The sequence below is a fragment of the Poecilia mexicana genome, unplaced genomic scaffold, assembly GCF_051168715.1.
Source record: "Poecilia mexicana isolate PSO_F unplaced genomic scaffold, ASM5116871v1 scaffold_4, whole genome shotgun sequence".
Taxonomy (NCBI): Eukaryota; Metazoa; Chordata; class Actinopteri; order Cyprinodontiformes; family Poeciliidae; genus Poecilia; species Poecilia mexicana.
In genome coordinates, this window is record NW_028263373.1 from 10,241,904 (window position 1) to 10,261,531 (window position 19,628).

The following is a 19,628-nucleotide window of genomic DNA, read 5'->3' on the forward strand; positions in this document are numbered from 1 at the left end:
TGTGTGAGCCTCTGCACAGACTGGATGGTGGCTGTGCAGGATTATGAATCAGATAATTGAAAATGTTTGTGGAATCGGAGAATTTGAGCCTATGCAGACTTCAAAAGATGTGATAATTATCCTATGATGGACAACTTTTAGTAGGTGTGGTTCTGAATCTACACAATGATTTTCACCACTCTTTTATGCGATGCATTGCAAAAGTGCTGTTGATCCTTTTCTGTGCTGTATTTTGTGCGCTAATAAGACTTTACATGAATGAATGACGCAACTCGGTGCATGTAGTTGCACGAGTTACATGTTTCATCTATTGTTGCATCCCAAATGTCCTCTAATGGCATGAAGAAAGGTGCTGTCGGTGTGCACTGTGAGACCAAAATCAAACATTTTTGTCCTGCAAAAATCACAGTAAGGAGAGGAATCCATCTGCATTGTGAGGCAATGTGCTGATGCTGCATCATCCTGTGGGATATTTTAGCTCCCCAAATGGAGTTGATTAATCAGGCCGATTGTGATTTCTGCAAAGTACTGACTCACTGGGGCTGAATTTATACACACATCACATTTTTGTTGTTGTTGTTGTTTTTCACTTCACATAATTTATCCCAACAAATCTGATTAAAAATAATTTGAAGCTTGTGGCTCCACATATCAAACTGTTATCTAATCTAAGTGATATGAATATCTTTGCTGCATTTCAGCTGGTGGAGCGTTGTTTTTTGTTGTTTTGTGTCCCTCCCTTGTGTGGACGACACTGTTTTGCACGAGGTCCGCTTCCGGTCCAACGGGCCTCATCAGATTCACCCAGTTTTCACGTGAGAACTCAGATGCTGGGGGAAAACTTCCCACGAAGAGAGAGAAAGAGAGAGAGAGAGAGAGAGAGAGAGAGAGAGAGAGAGAGAGCCGGCACTTTGCAGCAAAGTGTGAAAGGCACTGAAGCTTACACGGATTTGTGATCATATTAACCAACAGAGAAAGGGGCCCCATCAGTCATGAGGGGCGTCTCTGTGCTCTGCTGTTAGTGCAAACAGGACAAATGCTCTCTGATGGATTTTTGGATATACAGAATAGGCTGAAGCTCATTGATCAGTTTTTAGCTCCTGATGCGCAAACTTAATGTAATCTAACAAAATTTTTTTTTTAAAATGTCGACATTTCCAGCTCTGATGAACACAACACGACAACATAAGTTTCAGTTCAGTGATCTCCAGTCCTTTCTTATATCCTTTTTGTCTTTTAGCTGTGAAACACATGATTCAGCTGCTGTTTACGGGAAGAAATTCAAATAATAAGGTTATTATTTCTATTGGCTGTCTGGGGCCAGGTGTTTCTTGTACCTATTCACACGAAATGCCAAACTACAATAATTTATTTCCACGTCTATATTAGATGATAAACAGATAACAGCTTTGTCTTTTCACTCAGTCGCAACTCGACAAAATACCGACTGCATGTGAGCCGTTGCTTAAGTAGGCAATAACTATGGCAGCTGTTAGCTACAGTACTAAAGGGATATTTTTAGCAACAGTAATATTAAGAACTAGAAAAATGTTTGCGGAATTAGTTTTTCTGAATAATTAGTGGGAGGATTAAAAACAGTGTTGTCTTTTCAAGTAAAAGCTGAGGTGATTGTTTAAAGTGCTGCTTTTGAAACTTTCTGCTGTGCTGCAGTGCTAACATCAGCATGTATGCAAGCAAGTGAACACTGAAATCCAGCTTTACTGACTTTCAGACGGATTCTTGTGAATTTGCAATTTCCTCCGCCACCACAAGGAGCGCTGTAGCCGCTATACTACCCCACTTATTGCGCTAACGATGTAATGAAGAAGTGCCGTAATTTGTTTGCCTTTGTGGTTACGAGGTTTGTTTGAAGAAAGCGCTAAATACTGAAGCTCAAACATTGTAATACAACTGGGTTCTGTTGATGTGAAACAGAAAGACTGGCGTTTAGAAACGTCAAGTATACTTTAATGCAGTGGAATTATAGTTGTTTGTTTTTGAACAAAGTTTATTGACTTTTTGTGGCTAGGAAAATGAGACGTCTTAGTCACTTTCTGTCTTGCTGTGTGTTCATCATCATTGCAGCTCATGGCCAGAGCCAACCACCCAATAAATGCCCAAGACGCTGTGCTCAAAAAGCATAATGTAGGAAATAAAGCATTCACACAAGTAGGGAAACAAGCTCTTTGAGCAACCAGATCCCAGCTGACATGACTGAGGTGAAACTTTGCGACTTTTCAGTCTTTATTTAAGGGCTTATATGATAATATACAGATGTCAGGTGGAGCTAGGGAAGCACACTTCACTTCTGTCTTGTCTTTATGTGCTGACAGGTGAATACATCTTAACACTGGGTTTCTAAAATGAATGAGGAAACATTGTTAAAGCAGGAATGAGGGAACCTTTCCACTTTCTTCAAGCCGGTAGTTTGAAGCATTGTTTTCTCATGTTTTGTGTGTTAGGATGTTCTCTTTATACAATTTTCGCATTGAAATATCGACAAGATCCAGTGAGTGAGAGAAAAAACTTTAAACGTGAAGAAAAATTGTGGCAACTTGTGCTTTTATTTAAAGATTTTCTGTAAATTTCTGAGATTAAAATGTTGTCGCTTCATGCTGCTTGAGATGTTGTAGCCTTCAGTCATTAATGATAAACAACATATACTTGGGGCATTAATGTGTTTGTGCTATCATTTCACTTTTGTTTATTCATTTACATACTATATTTAAAACAAACTTAGTTGGAACAAACACTACGCAAGAAAAATTTAAATAAATCAATCACAGTATGATAAAAGACAATTGTATTGCAAGGTATTTTTTGTAGCAATATTTGAAATTAATTCTGAAATAGGAAGAAGATGGGTGGCATTGATGAAGTTTATAAATTAATCCCTATTAAAAGTGAGATATCTTTAAATTATAAAGCAAATATAATAGCTTGAATATGTAGTTAGATCTGTAAATCATCAGTGAAAAAAGTAGATGGAGATAATTGTATTTTCTGAACTCTGATCAAAGTTGAAACCTTAAAAACCAGCATGGGGCTTATTACAGAGCCCTGAGGCACTCCACAACCGAGAGGGAACATTGCCAGAAAGATTTGACTTTAAAATCTTTACTTAAAAAAAAAAAAAAAAAAAAAAACTGTTACATTTGTACGTGTTTATTTAATAAAGTAATACGTTTTCACTCAGTCATGATATGGATTTAGCGGTGAGTGACAAAGTGTCCAAAAAGGTTTTAAAAAAAGTTACCTTTGGACTTCCTACTAAAAAATAATGTTTAGGAGAGGAGACATAAATACTTTCTTCATTGTTACAGTAGCTGCTTATATGATGAAGCTCATCTGAACATTTTATGCATTGAATGAATGAAACTAACATATATGTTTACAAAAAGCACAGAAAGCCTGTAGTTTAGAGCTAATCCATAATGCTGCTGCTCTTTTCTGTGCAGATTGTTGGTTTGTCATTGAATACCAGCCCTCCTTTTGGAGTTTCCCCCCTTGAAGTGGGAACTGATCTTATCGAATAGTCGCTGAGGAAGGAGAAAACCTCTCATGCCCTTGTTAGCAAATTAAAGAATGCTAGGTATTAGCAGAAGGAGGGGGGAGCTGCTGGAGAGAGAGCGGTCAGCAGTGTTCGAAATTACCCAGAAGGCATAGCAATTGGGATAATCTGCATTGACAAACTAACTCAACTAAATCTGCCCTCCACTTGAACCATGAAGGGTTTCTTGCTTCTCACTGAAATGTATCCATGATAGAGATACAACCCAGCAAGATAACGTCACCAACGCTGCATTAACAGATTTGCCCCCTGTTGATTATTTCTTTTGTTAGAAGCAGATAACCAGAATGGTGTTCCTTATAATCAGCTGTGAGGGAAATCACAAGAGACTCCCTGAACTGTAAACTTTCTGTATTAGCCTTGATGCTGACGAAGCGTCCTGATGTTCCTAACCACGCGGCGATAACATTCGTTTCTGGCTGCCTGCTGTCAAAATGCCTGCTGGCTCTGTTCATGTCGGGGTGGAGCGCTTTTCCAGGTGCTTAGCTTGGGGTTAAGATGATTTGTGGACTTGTCAGAGTTGGACCCAGAGTGGAAATAAGACTTACATAATTGCCTTTTCCCCTCAGGACCTGCATTCTCACTTTTATGGCATAATGTTATCTGTTCTTAGAAAACCGCCAACCATCACAGAGCTCGGAAACAATGAGGTTTGTGTTAGATGGTTTAATTTATAACAGTCTTTAAGTCAATGAACATTCTTGTAATTTATTGGCTAAAATGATACATAGCTATAAAATAAATGACTAACTCTGATCTGCAGGAAGTGGATGTTTAGTTTTCAGCTAAGAAATGTGATTTATTTAAAGGTCTGGAATATGACATACCACCACAGGGTAAGAATTTTCCACATTTGCATAAATACTTTAGCTCTGGCAGATCTGCCCTGTGTACTGCAGATAAAGGCCATTTCTCACATAACGTAGCCTGAGGACATTTAACTCTCGTGACATGACGTCATCCAGCTATTTTGACAAGTGCGCTGAGAAATGTGGGTAAAGTGGACTGTAACAAATCGAACTTGAATGTTGAGTTAAAGTCTGTCTGGCTGGATGAGTTATGCTGTGTGCACAACTGAGCTTTACTGATGTTTGGTTTGACAGGAAGAAAGTTTTCATGCTGAAGAAAATTTGTCATATCAGCAGTTTGCATAGCATCCCCATAATGCACATCAGTCTGGTGGACTGAAAGGCTTTTCCACACCTTTGGTGAAAGTGCTGACATGCGGTTTGTCTTTTTTACACTCTCAAAGACCAAACTGAAAGGAATAACTTGTGTTAAATCGATGGACACCTGCCAGTTGTGTTTAAAGGCAACACATGGAAAATCTTAACAAAATCAGCCAAGATATTAGGAAGAACATAAATTGTGTACCTCCACAGGTCTGGTTCTTCCTTGGGTACAATCTCTAGATTCCTGAGGGTTGAACATGCATCAGTTCAAATATGTAAGCATAAACACCAGGGGCATGTCCAACCATCATACCGTGTCCCAGAGATGAAAGTGTTTTTTTTTTTTTTTGCATCTTTGAACAAAACACTCAAAATCTTGTGAGAGGCTTGTGGACATCAACATTTAACCAAAGTCACACAGTTTACCAAATACAGAGGAAATATGTTTAAACTTTTAACTGAAAAGTAACAAAGCAGAACGAAAACAATAAAGATTCACAGTTTTCAAAACTTTTGTGGGGAAAAAAAAAAAATCTAAAATGTGCGGCATGCATTTATATTCAGTCACTCCCACCCAGGTCCTCCTATAAACCTCAACAGATTGCTTTTAAACATCTAAATAGTTTATCTGTATTCGTTTCAGCTCAGCAGTAGCATACTCTATCCATTTGCAGATAGCATATTGAAATGTTCAAAGGGAGGCATTTTAGGTGACAACAAGGTGAGTGTGTTTGCTTTCAGCTTGTAGATGTTCGATTTGTTGTGACTCCCTGAAATGTCTTCGTTTTAAACAAAAGACGTGGTCGCTGGTTACCCCTCCCTCTGCACCCGAAGATCCCCAAACTCATCCACACGAACACAGACAACATATAGACGCTACAAAGTGCAGGGAAGGAGTTAAATCGGGTCCAACCTTGAGGTTTATAGGACTTGGGAGATCCAGTTGTGTGCAACGGATTATCTGAATGGTTGTGCAGGATCTTGCATTTGTGAACAATTAGCTTTTGGTTTGTGCCAGCACGCATCCAATCAGAGCCCCTGGCACTGCGTAAACAATTTATTTAATTACACACAAGGTTCTGTCCCGGTGCCTGCGACTGTGCAATTGCGTGTGTTTCACATGCATGTCTGTGCTAGGCAGCTAAGGTGTGGATTCAATTACATGTGTTTTGCTGTTATTTGGATTCACTCCCTGACTTTCCATTTAGTCCCTCATAAGGCAGAACTTTGTGAAGTAACTGGATCCAATTAGCCTTGACCTTTAAATCAGTATCTTCTGTGGAGTTGCGTTTTATCGTGATATCCAGTTTTTAGAGAGCTTTTAAAGTTCCGACATCTGCTCCAATTTTAGCTGGAAGCTCAAAAAATAACAAATAAAAAATGTCAGTGTGACATTACAAAGACTCGAAGCCGGTGGTGGGACAAATCCAGAGTAAGACGCTCCTGTCTTTAGCCTCTTTGTTTCTCTACGCGAAGGGATCCACAGCACTAAGTACTGACTCAAATGAAGAATGTTTTTTTTTTTGCAAATGCCAAAAATGGTAAAACAGACAATTGAGTCTCAAATTTAACAAAATAATCCCGTATTACTTTGCGAGTGGATGAAATAATTAATTTACATTTATTCGATACACTGAAATAAAGATTGCAAAAACTGATGTGGTGTCAAAAGATTTTGTTTACTGCTGAGTTGACATCTACCCTAACCTTTGACCCCGTTTGGCCCTTGAGGAAAGTCCTTAACCAGCAGTTAACCTTAGGGTCACAACCCTGCTGCCAGGCAACCAGCTCATATTCATAATTTTTGTCTTCCTGGCATTGCAACAAAAATGCAAAACAGTTCAACTTGCTTCTAAAAGGCCTGCTTTAATCTAAACTTGGTAATAGGTGTTTAAATTTAAATATCTGACCAACACGTGTAAAAAACAGCTTTTTGTTTACAAATGTCAAACCACTACCTAAATTAAAATCAGACCAGTCAGTATTTCTTTTGAAGTGGCTAGCATATTGATGGCACTTCAATTACCGACTTTACCGCAAACTCGAATATGACTTCTTCTTTTCAGCTTGTTTTTGTGGATGTGGATTATCAGCGTCTTCAGAGAATCTTGCACTTTTCTTCTGGGAGTGACGGCTGAACGCCAAACCTTTGGGAAGTGAGGAGAGGGGGTGAAACCCTAACCAAGCCATACAGTCACACTGCACACTGGTTTCTTCATATACCGTACAAACTGAGGATTAAAATTTCCCTGTTTAGGTTTGTTAGGATTACCAATGTTATCTGTGTTTGTTACATGCCAGAATAATTAGTTTTTTTATAGACCCATAGATCTCTGATGATGACGATGTTACGATTCTGTGAGCGTCTGACAAGTTGATTCACAGAACCAGTTAGTTAACTGAAGCACTCTGCCTCTTCGCCTCTTCTCTGAGGAGTAAATAGGTTTTTATGTAAGTTTTGTTCAGTCGTGGCATGCTCTCCAGCGTTTTTGTCAGATCTTGGCAGTGTCACCAAACTGCAGAGCGCCATGATTCATGGAAAGAAGGGAGGCCTTGATATGGAACCAGATAAAGAAAACGGAAAGAACAAAGAGCTAGAAACAGAAGTGCTCAGAAGAACATACTTAAGTATCTATTAAGTAAATGTCTTTTTCAAATTCTTATGATGAAATTTGATTTGTGTGTAATTTTTCTACCTATTGCTGCATCCTGCGCTCTTATTTTCTAGTTTTAGATAAAATACTTTTAAAAAAATGACATGACAAAAACGAAGCACTGTTTTGCTACAGTCATGAAGCTTTTGTAAATTTAATTAAAATGTGGTTTTGATCAGAATCCTCCTTGCAGAGGCCACCACTTCTGCCTGCACAGTTCACAAAGGTACACAATTATTACACCACACTGAGATCCTGTGAATGTCAGCGCCTGCAAAATTGCCTGCCGTCTTGCGGACGAGAAATTCCTCACTACATCTCCCACAATGCACAGAGGAACACCGATCTCCACAGACTATCGCATTGTTTCCAGTTTAATCGCATACGACCAATCAAAAATATTTGCTGAACAATAACACAAGCGAAGAGGGCGAGAGAGAGAGAGGGTGACACAAAGCGATCTCTACTTGAAGTTAAGTATCAGGTCTCCTGGTATGAAATGTGTTTGCTCCGCTGAATATCTGAGAGGCATCATCTTTCTTTTTCCTCTGCTTTTGAACGTCAATGCTGAGCATCGCACTTCAGTGCCACTCAGCAGAGCGTCGAAGCTTCTGTTGATCCTCAGAGCTGTGAGGAATTTCAGCTGAGCGCTTCTGTCTAGCCAAACGCCTCGGCTCTCCTTCTTCTCCCCTCATTCCAGTCCCTCTCAGTCGACACCCCCAACCTGTCCTCTTTGCCCTCTCAGGCCATCAGAAACCTGACAGCCACGTCAGCTCAGCGGCTGAGCCACAAAGGCAGAGGTACTTAGACTCCTGAGGGGTGATTATGTGGTAAAATCCTCAGCAGTCCTGTGTGAAAGGAGCATTCTTACTCCTTAATTGCATGCAAGGGGGGACGACGGCGGGGTTCATTATTGGCAATGATATTAGATAGTTTATTGAGCAAACAGCGAGCTGAAAGCAGCCAACCGGTTCCTTTCAGACTTGTGTTTACTTGAAAGGGCCAGTTTCAGGGGCCAGCCTCTGTGTTTTAAACCCAACTTATCTGACAGGCGTTTCTATAGTAGTTAACTGAAGCAAAGTGCTGAAGGAGGGTTCGCAATCAGCTAAGTGTTGCATCAGGATAAATGGAGCCGCTACGTTAGCATCATCCATGACTGTACAAAATAACAGGAAGTCAGATTCTCGCAAATCATCTGAACAAGGATACAAATGCGTTGGTCCGGCGTCCAAACGCTTCAGATTCCAGTCCAACTGAGGATCTGAGAAGCTGCAGGAACCAGCGCCATCCTGCAGCCTGAACTTCTCACTGCTTTGCCAGAACTATTGTGGCTACAAAATAAGTTAGAAAATGAAGGCTAATCCATGCATGCAGTGCTTTTAAAATGAATAATTTGGCTTCTAACAAGATGCATCTTTTCTAATCTGTGAAGGTGATGACTACCTGATAAGTCTGCTGCAATAATCAGCTAATTGCATGATAAATTTAAACGAGCTTGAGGTTTTCCATTCTGATGATTAATTATTTCTGAAAAGAAATTTTGTTCAGAGACTTCATCATCTATTGTATTTAAGATTTTCCTTCAGTATTTTATTATTTCCTTTTCATTTATTGTTTTAGGTTGTTATTATGTTTTTTTATGTGGGATATTTAAAATGTCTTTCTGTGTTGAGTGTTCTGTACCAAATTAAAGTTTATGAATCTTTGACAGGCAAAGATTCATAAATCTTTCGCATCATTATGCCATTATCAATGCATTACTCCAAAATGGTCTCAAAACGACAATTATCATCAATTATCATTTTTGGAACAATCCAGTAAACTTGTTATTGTAGTTGTGCATGTGTTATTTTTCCATTATTATCTTTATATTAGTCGATAATGGTCTCAAAACGGCAACATTATTGTTTATCGCGATCAGTTCTGGGTCAGTTTATCGTCCAGCAAAATTTGTTACCGTGACAAGCCGATAACTCAGCCTTCATCTCTAAATGAAGGCTGAATTGTCTGAGACTCGATCAGGGACGTATAAATGGACATCTCTGAGGAGACGTGAGCGGGATCGGTGGAGTGAGTAGGTGAGGGCCCTGCACTCATGTGTTGTCCAGATGGCGCTCATAAATTCAGAGCAGAGAGGAAGCCTAACCCCGAAAGCTGCAGGCGACAGAATAATGAGGCTGTTGCTTACTGTAAACTTCAAAAACAGCAACGTGTGGACACAGCATGAGGCAGACATAGGTACGACCGAAGGAAATAAGGGATTTTAAGTAAGAAAGCCAGATTGTTGCAGAGCTCGCATGTGTAGCAGTGGATCTTTCTCTGCTTTGCATGGAGGGTTGCATACACATTTTGGGTTTCCTGTCCATGCACAGATGGACAAAATCCCCGAGTGGATCTGAAATCAGCTGCAGAGACTTTGGTGGATTTTGGTTGCCTGAGGGACGAAGAAGCGGAAGAGGGGAGGCACTTGTCGGCTACTGCTTTAAGAAGAAGGACCTGGAGAGAAAACAGGAGTGCTTGGGAAAACGTTCACATTTTGTCACATTGCAAATACAAACTTCAGCAAATGTCACTGGGGGTTTTATGTGACAGACTAACATAAAGTGGTGCACAACTGTGAATCAGGTTGTGAGTAGAACATCAGAAATACAATCTATGAAATAGTATGTTTAACAGACTTTTGATTTGTTTATCAAAAGTTGAGAACAGAAATTTAAATTGTAAACAAAAGGACTCTGTACTGAGTACCGCCAATGTTTTGGTTGTTTACTTGAATATTTGTTTAGAAATGCTCGATGCAATTTTTTCCAGTAGGCTGGTTGGAGCCTAATGTGGTGAGGATGAGGAGTGTCTCTCCTGCCAATGTTTCTCAAAATGTTTTCAATGGGTTTTAGACAATGTCAACATGCTAAACAGTCTAGAAGAAGAGTGTTATTCTCCTAACTACAAAAGCATTCAAGGCTTTTATTCTGAAAAAGTTGAAAACTTTGGATCATTTCCTTCTTCCACTTAACAATTATGCACTACTTTGTTTTTGGTGTGGAAGACAAAATCCAATAAAAATACTTTGATATTTATGGTTTTCAAGTGACAAAATGTGGAAATTTCAAGGGGTATGAATTGCAAGCATCATTTAGACTCGCACATCCATGAATAAGAGAGCAACCGGAGGTGTGAAGGCAGTAATGGAAAATCACGCAGTGTACTGACGCCGCGTTTCCCAGAGCAGCTCATAGGAGAAATACAGGAAAGAAGCCTGAACTGTCACAGCAACAGAGAAGTGGAGAAATTACTAAATTAGATATGAGTCACAGATATGAATTAAAAACAAAAACAAAACAAACATTGCATCAATAAAATTGTCTTGCTAATTGATATAAACCATTTCAGCAGACATGTGGCTGCCTTGGACTTAATGTCATCTGGATGTAGGGGGAACAAGTCCTGCCAAACGGAGCCTGTGAAAGTGATGATGTAATGATGATTCCAAAGTCTGAGTCACAACTGAGATGCAGAGGGTGTTTTAATAGACCCTGCCGCACAGATATGCGTTGTACTGCAGCATGCATTGTGTTTTCTTTGCCTTTAAAAACGTTACAATGTTTGGTGATCCACACCAGGGGTTTCCAGAAGCACAGTTATTCCAAGATGCCTATTGGCGAAACGTGCAAAAAGAAGTGCCTGCACATCTTCTCATTATTAGAAAGTCAGGTGTTTCAGAATGGACCTGCTCTGTGATTGAAAAAAAAAAAAACCCAAAAACAAAACAGATATACATATATCAGCAGCCAGTAATCAAAGGTGTTTTTTTCCAGCCGCTGTGCTATTATCCTCCCAGTTTGACTCTGGATTTACATGCTTATTGAGAACTTTGAACCAGCAGTCCTGCAGCACATAAATAACAGGTCACACTGCTGTAAAAGAGCATTCCCAGGATGCAAAAATTATCATCTTCCTTCTTTGCCACATATTTGCGAGCACTTACCCAAACACATAGAATTAGACCGCTTGACCCTGTGGTTTATGGCCTGCAGATGTTTATTTTGGCCTGTGACGTTTTTATATGTTTCACTGAATAAGATTGAAATACCACATGCAAAAAAAAAAAAAAAAAAAGCTGAGTTTTGAGGCAACGATTTGGAAAAATAGATGTTCTGCGTGATGATATTCTTGTGTGTAAAAGGGTATTTGATCTATTATGAACAATAAATCTCCCCTTAGATTTGCATGCGAAGGGCCAGCACAAAAAGTGTCGGCGAGGTAATATTTATTGAATACAAAGACATATCTTTGGGATCACACCTCTCAGAACATCTGACTGCAAAACGGCCAAAATGATCGGAGGATTTTTGTTAAGAGACTACCCCACAAAAATCATCACACAATAACCTTTCTCCTAGAATCTGTTCAGCTCTCGCCTCTCTCGCTGCAGGTGCAAGGTCTGTTTTCCTGAGCTGATCAATTACTGAGAGAAGTAACCGAGAAGTAATAACTGAGCTGAGAAAATAACCCACTACTTGGAGGAACCAACTTCCCGCCTGGATTCACCGACATCCCTGTCCTCACACTGTTCTTGAGCAAATAGCTGTTTATGATAAAAACACTTGGACTATTACTTGCTTAAAGGGTTAAATGTCAAAGTTAAAACCCGAATCTGCCTGCATATATTCATTTATAACAGATCCTATAATTCTCATACAGAAAACAGGTGGCAAATCTGAGCAGAGGGTTCTGGCGTTTTGTTGTGTCAGTGTGTTTGTCTGTCTGTCTGTCCAGCCTAAAAATGGCTGCACAGCTAGGAATATTACAGCTGGAAGTGGAAAAGTCCAAAAACGCCCAAGTGTGTGTTTGTGTTCGCACAGCTGAGCTCTGGATTTTTCCTAATATCCTGTTGACAGTTTTCCTTAAATTACCTTTTAATTTTAACTCGCGGCAGAGCTCTTTCTTTTTTTATAGCGACTCCTAAAAACCTTAGGCTGATAAAATGCAGTGGATGGGCTTGTTTGTGAATTTAATTTCTGTCTTGCATAAATGCATCACCTTCCTGCTCGCACGCATCCTTGCATACAGTGGGCCTAGTGTCTTCTTTGAGTCAACAGCGTTAACCAAAGTGGAAATCTTTGAAAAGAAACGGAGTCACAAACCACAGTGCTGTCAAACCAGCAGAAGCTCCCGTGTTGACTTCATTTCCCCTCCAACACAAGTGCATCTATGTAAGTCGGTGCTTTGGTTTGAGCAGCTTTTGTGCAAAGTGGCAATGCGTTAGTTCTGCCGCGTCATATTTAGTGTTTTTTTAAGACTGTGTTGGAGTTTTGCAATGACTGTCTTTATCAACGGTTGCAGGATAAGCAATCACTCTCTAAGGGGGGCATTAGAACCTGCAGTGTTTGCCTTGTTTGCCCCGCGGCTCCTCAGACCTAGTCCATTCTCCTGCAGTTACTCAGGGCAGTAAATGAGGTTTGCAGCACTGAGGCTGCTTGCTGGGCCCTCACTCTGTTATAAGACTCTGTTATAACGTGCACTGTGTTTTAATGAGCGCATGTTTTCTGTTTACAGGGCAGCGACGGACCATAACGTAGACAACACCACTGCCATGTTGAGAGAATGGCTGAAGAGAGCGCAGCGCATTTATCACTATGTGGAGTGGAGACCGATGGAGGAGCCCAGGTATGTTCACAAGCTGAGATGCACCAAATATGCTTTTAATAAAAAAAAAAAAAAAAAAAAAAGAAAAGGTCTACTTCAATTTTAAGCTGAAAAGTATTGATCGCAAAAAGATGTATATTTCTCCTAATTTCTTATGTTGAAGTATGAGCCTAGAGAGCCTTTTCTGAGTAAATAGAAACCTGCAGAATATGTCCTGCTTTATGCACAATAATCTGCGTTAAAATACACTACATACTGTATTACGTGAAGTAATACAGTATGTACAGTATTTAAATGGAAAAACTTACCGTCATGAGAAAACTCCTACGTTCCCACAATGTTTAATTTAGAAGTAAATCCATTAATCTGACTTAATGTTTGAGAAGATTTTTCAGACAATTCTTGATTCTGTTCTGTCCTTCTGCATGGCATATTTCCACTTGACATTAAACTGCACCATTAAATTTGCATTCACATATTGCCACTGATTAAGATGAGAATCCTGTCAAGTCCGAAAACAGCTCCTCACCTTTACCTGCTTTTATCTACAGTCAGAGAAAAACTGAACAAGTAAATACAAAAAAATAATAATAATAATAATCTGTCCCAAAACCAAATAGGATCCATCACACACAGTGAGCACAGGCTGCAGCTGCTCTTTGAAAAGCCTCTGACACATGACTTACACATGACTTTTTGTGTCTTTTTTATTGAGAATTAGTAAGACCCTTGATCTGGAAATCATTTGAATCTCTGTGTCAGATTGTTAAAAGTTAAAAACTGGATGGCATCCAGTCACCAGGTAAACTGGTGCGCCCACTAAAATCTGTGTGAACTGTTAATCTCTTTAAATGTTACACATTTTATTGCGATAATTTCCTTCCTAGTATAACAAAAAAATCCAGTTGCTCTGATTGACACTTTGCATTTTTGCGTCAGCTCCTACACAGATGAGTGGGGTCCGAAGTACTGGCCCCCTTCCAGATTCAACCATCTGATGAAGCTGAGGCAGGCGGCCCTGAAGGCTGCGCGGGAGCGATGGGCCGACTACATACTGGTAACGCCTACAACACAAATACGCAGCCATGCATCAGGCACTTGACCATTACTAAATAATCCTAGGCTATCAGTATTTCTTTTTTGATTTTATTAGTGAGAAAATGTTTTTTCCCATGCTTTTAAGTGATCATAATCCCCATGATCCAAAAGCACGAGTGAAATATTGAATCTCACAGTCTTGCAACAGCTTTCATGCCCCTTCAGAATAATTTATCTACATTTTATGTGATAGACCAATACAAAGTAGTACAAACATGAATTTGGAAGTGTGCCGTTCTTTTGTTGTGAGCCCTGTTTACTCTGACTGACTGATTTATTTGGCGGCAGTAATTTCCTTCAAAACAAAAAGCGATCATAACTCTCAACATGGTGGTGACATTATATTTGGGAAATACGCTTTTCATGAGCTGATGGGAAGAAGTACGGAGCTAAGTACAGGAAAATCCCGTGAGAAAACTGTTTGGAGACAGAGAAAGGGTTAGATCAAAGCAAATCTATGTTAAGTTGGAATGGTCTAGTCAAAGTCTACTCCTAAATCCAGTAACAAACAGAATCAGAGATGATCTCCATCCAATTTGGTGTACCTTGGGTTTATTTGGTGAGAAAAATGCTTAAATGTTCAATCTCTGCATGCTCAAAGCAAGAAAAGGCTTCGCTAAAGCAGCAACAAGTAGCAAAATGTTTAAAACCTTGGATCCCTTTCCTTCCATTTCACATATTGTCCTACTTTGTGTTGAGCCATCACATTAAGTTGCAATAAAACCCTCTGAGGTTTGCGGTTGTAACTTGTCAAAATGTGAACAGGTTAACGGGGCATGGATACTTTAGCTTTGCTCAGTAGACTTAAACAGAATGTGTTATTCTGTTTTGGTCTTCAGTCATTCTGCTGTTTGCACAGTTGATTTGATCTCTAAACTAGAAGCACAAACATTGCTCGCATGAAATCACTCATTCGATCAAAACCCCCTCCGCCCTTCAGTTTGCTGACAGCGACAACCTGCTGACCAACCCTCGAGTGCTGAGCCTGCTGATGGCCGAGAACCTGACGCTGGTCGCTCCCATGATGGAGTCTCGCTCTCTCTACTCCAACTTCTGGTGCGGCGTCACCCCGCAGGTGCGGCTCGGACAGAAGCCAGCACGTTCATCCGTTCTCTCAGAGTTACCAGCTGAACACGGTTTTATGGCTCCTCTCTCAGGGCTACTACAAGCGAACCCCGGACTACCAGCCAATCAGGGAGTGGAAGAGGCTCGGCTGTTTCCCTGTTCCCATGGTCCACAGCACCTTCCTTTTGGACCTGCGGCGCGAAGCCAGCCGAGACCTAGCGTTCTACCCACCTCATCCGGACTACAGCTGGGCCTTTGATGACATCATGGTGTTTGCCTTCTCGGCACGTCAAGCAGGTCAGTTTGAAACTCTCACCAAACCACGAGACTTTATGCGAGGAGGCAAACTCCTCTTGAAATGCAGACCATCAATGACTGTCTTAGCTTCTTAGCAGTTAAATGAAACCTACAAGGTTGTTTTTTTTTTCTTTTGCTCTGCCAGGTTGCACAAAAAAAAAAAAATCTGAAGGAACTTTATTAGTTTTCTGCACGTGTGTGTGTGAATGATGTTTGATTGCTGAGATGAGTCGGCAATGTGCTGCTTTACTGAGCACGTGCAGCTTTGCTGGCTGCACAACTTGTGAGTTTGGGCTCAGAGAGAATCACCAGTGGGTAACAAACAGGACCATTAAGCTTTCCCGTATGTGCTGAAAAAACCAAATAAACACATGAAAGCATTCACGTAAACATTAGCAGATGGAAACATGAACTTCTTCCAACTCATAAACGAACATCGGCAGCACCGACGAGGATAAAAGCGGGTCCAATTAGTTTGCGTTTCAGTCACTCGTTTTTACACCTTCGAAGCTCGTTATTGTCCTGCTGCAAAGATTTACCGTCCAGGTGGACCACCTGTTGTCTTGACCCCTCTGACCTTACTTACCCTGTGGCCACCTCGCACTTTTTCTGGCGGTTTTGAAGTGAAAGTAAACCCCTCATGCTTTTGCTTTTATGGTCAAGAGACGGTCTATTCACTTCATTTAAATTGATTTCGTGTTATTTCTTGAGATGCAGCAGGAGGGGGTGCAAAAACATAAAAAAAATTTTAAAAAAATAAAAGCAAATCCTGTATGTTTTGTTATGTATTTTGCACATATTTCTAGTTAAATAAATATGAGCTGATTCTGTTGATTATAGTCATTATTCAGAGTGATGAAAAATAACTACAATTCTCTCAGCTTAATAAAACTAAACTGTTTTTGGTCATTTTTAAAAAATCGCATGAAGGTGTTATGTACTACTTAGCGAATATTACACCTTGTTAATGCAGTTTTGTAATGTCTCTTAAAGTTTTTTAAAGATTAGCACAAAAAAACAGTTTGTGCACTGCGGGACTCCGTTCATAAGTCATTATGGCACCATTTGGTGTTGCTGTGACTTCAGTAGAAAATAATTGCTTAAATTACACCCTTGTTCATGTCGCTGTTAAGTCTGCCTCGAAATAAACAACTTCATAACAGACTAACCTGTGTTGTTTTTACTGGGCAGTCTAAAACTGCCCAAACATCTCAAAACATTACAACAATATTTCTGTTGTACAATTTTGCAAATACGTTTCAAACCTTGTAGAAATTTATTCTAACTCACAATGTGAATGACGGCATAAACCAGTAGACTCCAAAGTTATTTGCCATTGGAGCAAAATTGTTCAATTGAAAGTTCTCTTGGGCTGCAAAAAGTCTTCTTTTTAACTTTATTTGATTACATGCACAGAAATCTACTAAGCAAGTCATGTATTAATGAAACAAAAGAAGTTGCTAGGTTTTTTTTGTAGAAATGCAAACATTATAGATCAGACTAAAATAACCATCTTGCATGTTTGCCTATTTAAAATGTGTATTATTTTGCTTTTGCCATGGTCTATAAATGTTTTTTTTTTTTATGAGTCACTGTTTCTCTGAAAATGTTTGCTGGTATTTAACCAAGTGTAATGAATGGGTGCACCCAAGTCTACTCTTAAGTAAAAGTCGCTGGATGTTTGTGATTCTATTTCACACAAACTTCAGGGCTCAGCCTAACATTTTATATTTTAAGGATATTTCAATGTCGATACTTTTTGTTGTTATGGTCGGTCTTGTTGCAGCTTCCAGGAATATTTTAAAACACTATAAATCAACTCTGACCTTGAGACAACGGCCAGATGCCACGATGGAGGATATGGAGAGCTCATACTTCTGTGCAAGAGCTCTTCTATTGTACTTTATATGGATTAAGGGACATTTTGCTGTTGTGAACAAGTTTTCCACTCTTCCTTATCCTAACTGTTATGCTCCCGTGTCTTACTATTTTTATCGGTAACACATCAATAACTCTGTACCAACAGACCAAGCTTTAGTTGTGGATGTTTTTTTTTTCCAACAGTGTTTCTAATTTCAAAAAAATGCACATCATAAAGAAAGGGTATTTTCATTTGTGAGTGAAAATTTGCTCTAAAAGAAAGAAAAAAAAAAACATTGCTCAATTCTCATCTATCACCAACTTGTGGTCAGGGTCCGCACAAAATCATGACAGACCCTGCAAATGATGGAAGACCTGAACTTTAAACGCCATTGGTATAGAGCGCTTAAGAGCAAATAACTTCTGGTATGGATTCATTTTTTAAGGGTTTCTGTTTCTTTTTGGGTGTTTCACACACAGAAATGGAAGCATCCTATATTAATTGCAGTTTTCTGGCCGATCACGATTACCAATCTTTAAAAAAGCCCGACCTACAGATTCTGAACAAAAGAGGACAGCGGTTGATTTTCAGACCTGTGCTGAGGTAGATAAGACCTGCTGATAAAATCAGCTTCACTTATTTGTATGCATGTGCTCGTGTGTGTTTCAGGCGTGCAGATGTACGTGTGCAACAGGGAACACTACGGCTTCCTGCCCGTCCCGCTCAAAGCTCAACAAAATGTGCAGGACGAAACTGAGAGTTTCATACACACCATCTCAGAAGCTCTGAGTGAGTTTCCACACTTAGAAACTCTTCACATGTTTACATTTTATTACTTCTTGACCCCTTCACCTCTCGGGGTCGTTTCTCCTCCCTCTTGACCTCAACGACCTTTGGCGATTGCACCGTGTCGGTTCATGTCGACCCCTCTCCACCCCTTTTGTTGCATGCTCATCCCCACCCGGTTCAGAAATTCTGTGATTTTCTAACATAGACCTTCTTGGTTTTTCCTCCCAGTTGAACACGACATGGAGCCGTCTCAGTACATCTACGCTCCGCCGTTACCGCCAGACCCAATGGGCTTCGATGATGTAAGTAATTAAATTAGATATTTAATCGCCAGTCGTTGCTTTTTCTTTGTCAAATCTTTATTTTTCACTGTGGAATGAGTTGTTTGTTTGTTTTTCTTTGGGTGGATGTAAAACCGTTTTCCTGTCTCATTCCTTCCTTCTTTCTTTTTTTTTTTTTCCCAATGTTTAGATTTTCCTGATTAACTTGAAACGCCGTCTGGACAGAAGAACCAGGATGTTGAAAACATTGGGCGCCATGGGCCTTCGCCCCACTCTGATTGATGCGGTGGACGGGAAGTAGGTCACAAACGCAACACGAATCTGAATCGGAAAATCAAAGGACCATCTGATACTGACTGAAATATCTGTAAAAACTGAAGTCTCACCTGCTGCTTTCGTCTTTCATCTTGAGCTCGCTATATTTCCTGCCATTAAATCCATCCTTCCTCTCTAACTTTGCATTTGTTGCTTCCTGCTCGAGTTTTTCCCCCCTCTTCTCTGCAGACTTTAATCCATTCTTAGAAATCTCCTAATCCTCCTTCCTCCCTTGGTTTTTCTCTGACAATCTGGGTTGCAAACTGTTTGCAGTGTTTTAATGATGATCAATTAAGTTATTTTTAGTAATGTTGGATTTTTTTTTATTCTTCCATGCTATTTTTCTTGCCTTTCTCTCAGAGCTCTAAATACATCCCAGCTGCAGGCATTGGGAATTGAGATGTTGCCAGGCTACAAGGATCCATATTCTGGTCGCGTCCTCACCAGAGGGGAGATTGGCTGCTTCCTGAGTCACCACTCTATATGGAAACAGGTGAGGGCAGGAGGATAAGGCTCTTATCTACAGGAAAGGTGGATTTCTTTAAACACTCTGCTTGAACCAACATTTGAGCCCTTTAGACGATATATATGATGTGCAACTGTGCTGAAATTCGCATAAATTATTATTGAATTATTAGCAGTGTTTCATACAATTCAAACTCTTCACATAAGCTGTAAAGATCGGTGGTGAATGAAATGGTGACGGTTTGTGGTAAAAAAAGGTCATTTCTTTCAATCTGTAAGGCAAGAAGAAGTCTGATGCAGGTTAGTGTCTGCAGACAAAGTTTCTTTGCACCAGTGGATAAGCATGCTACTGAAGTTATAAGGGAAGAAGACGTGAAAAAAATGAAATTATTACATAACATTTTTGTGCTGATG

General features: G+C 39.9%; 1 protein-coding gene across 1 annotated transcript in view; it reads left to right on the plus strand.

The window, feature by feature from the left end:
- colgalt2b (collagen beta(1-O)galactosyltransferase 2b) overlaps positions 1 to 19,628 on the plus strand; it is a 28,762-nt gene that overhangs the window by 1,073 nt on the left and 8,061 nt on the right. Inside the window, exons 2-9 of the mRNA XM_015009108.2 lie at positions 12,954 to 13,064; positions 13,983 to 14,100; positions 15,082 to 15,216; positions 15,299 to 15,503; positions 18,034 to 18,153; positions 18,382 to 18,455; positions 18,625 to 18,731; positions 19,110 to 19,242. Of these exons, the coding sequence (XP_014864594.1) occupies positions 12,954 to 13,064; positions 13,983 to 14,100; positions 15,082 to 15,216; positions 15,299 to 15,503; positions 18,034 to 18,153; positions 18,382 to 18,455; positions 18,625 to 18,731; positions 19,110 to 19,242 (1,003 nt within the window). The remainder of the gene's footprint in view (positions 1 to 12,953; positions 13,065 to 13,982; positions 14,101 to 15,081; positions 15,217 to 15,298; positions 15,504 to 18,033; positions 18,154 to 18,381; positions 18,456 to 18,624; positions 18,732 to 19,109; positions 19,243 to 19,628) is intronic.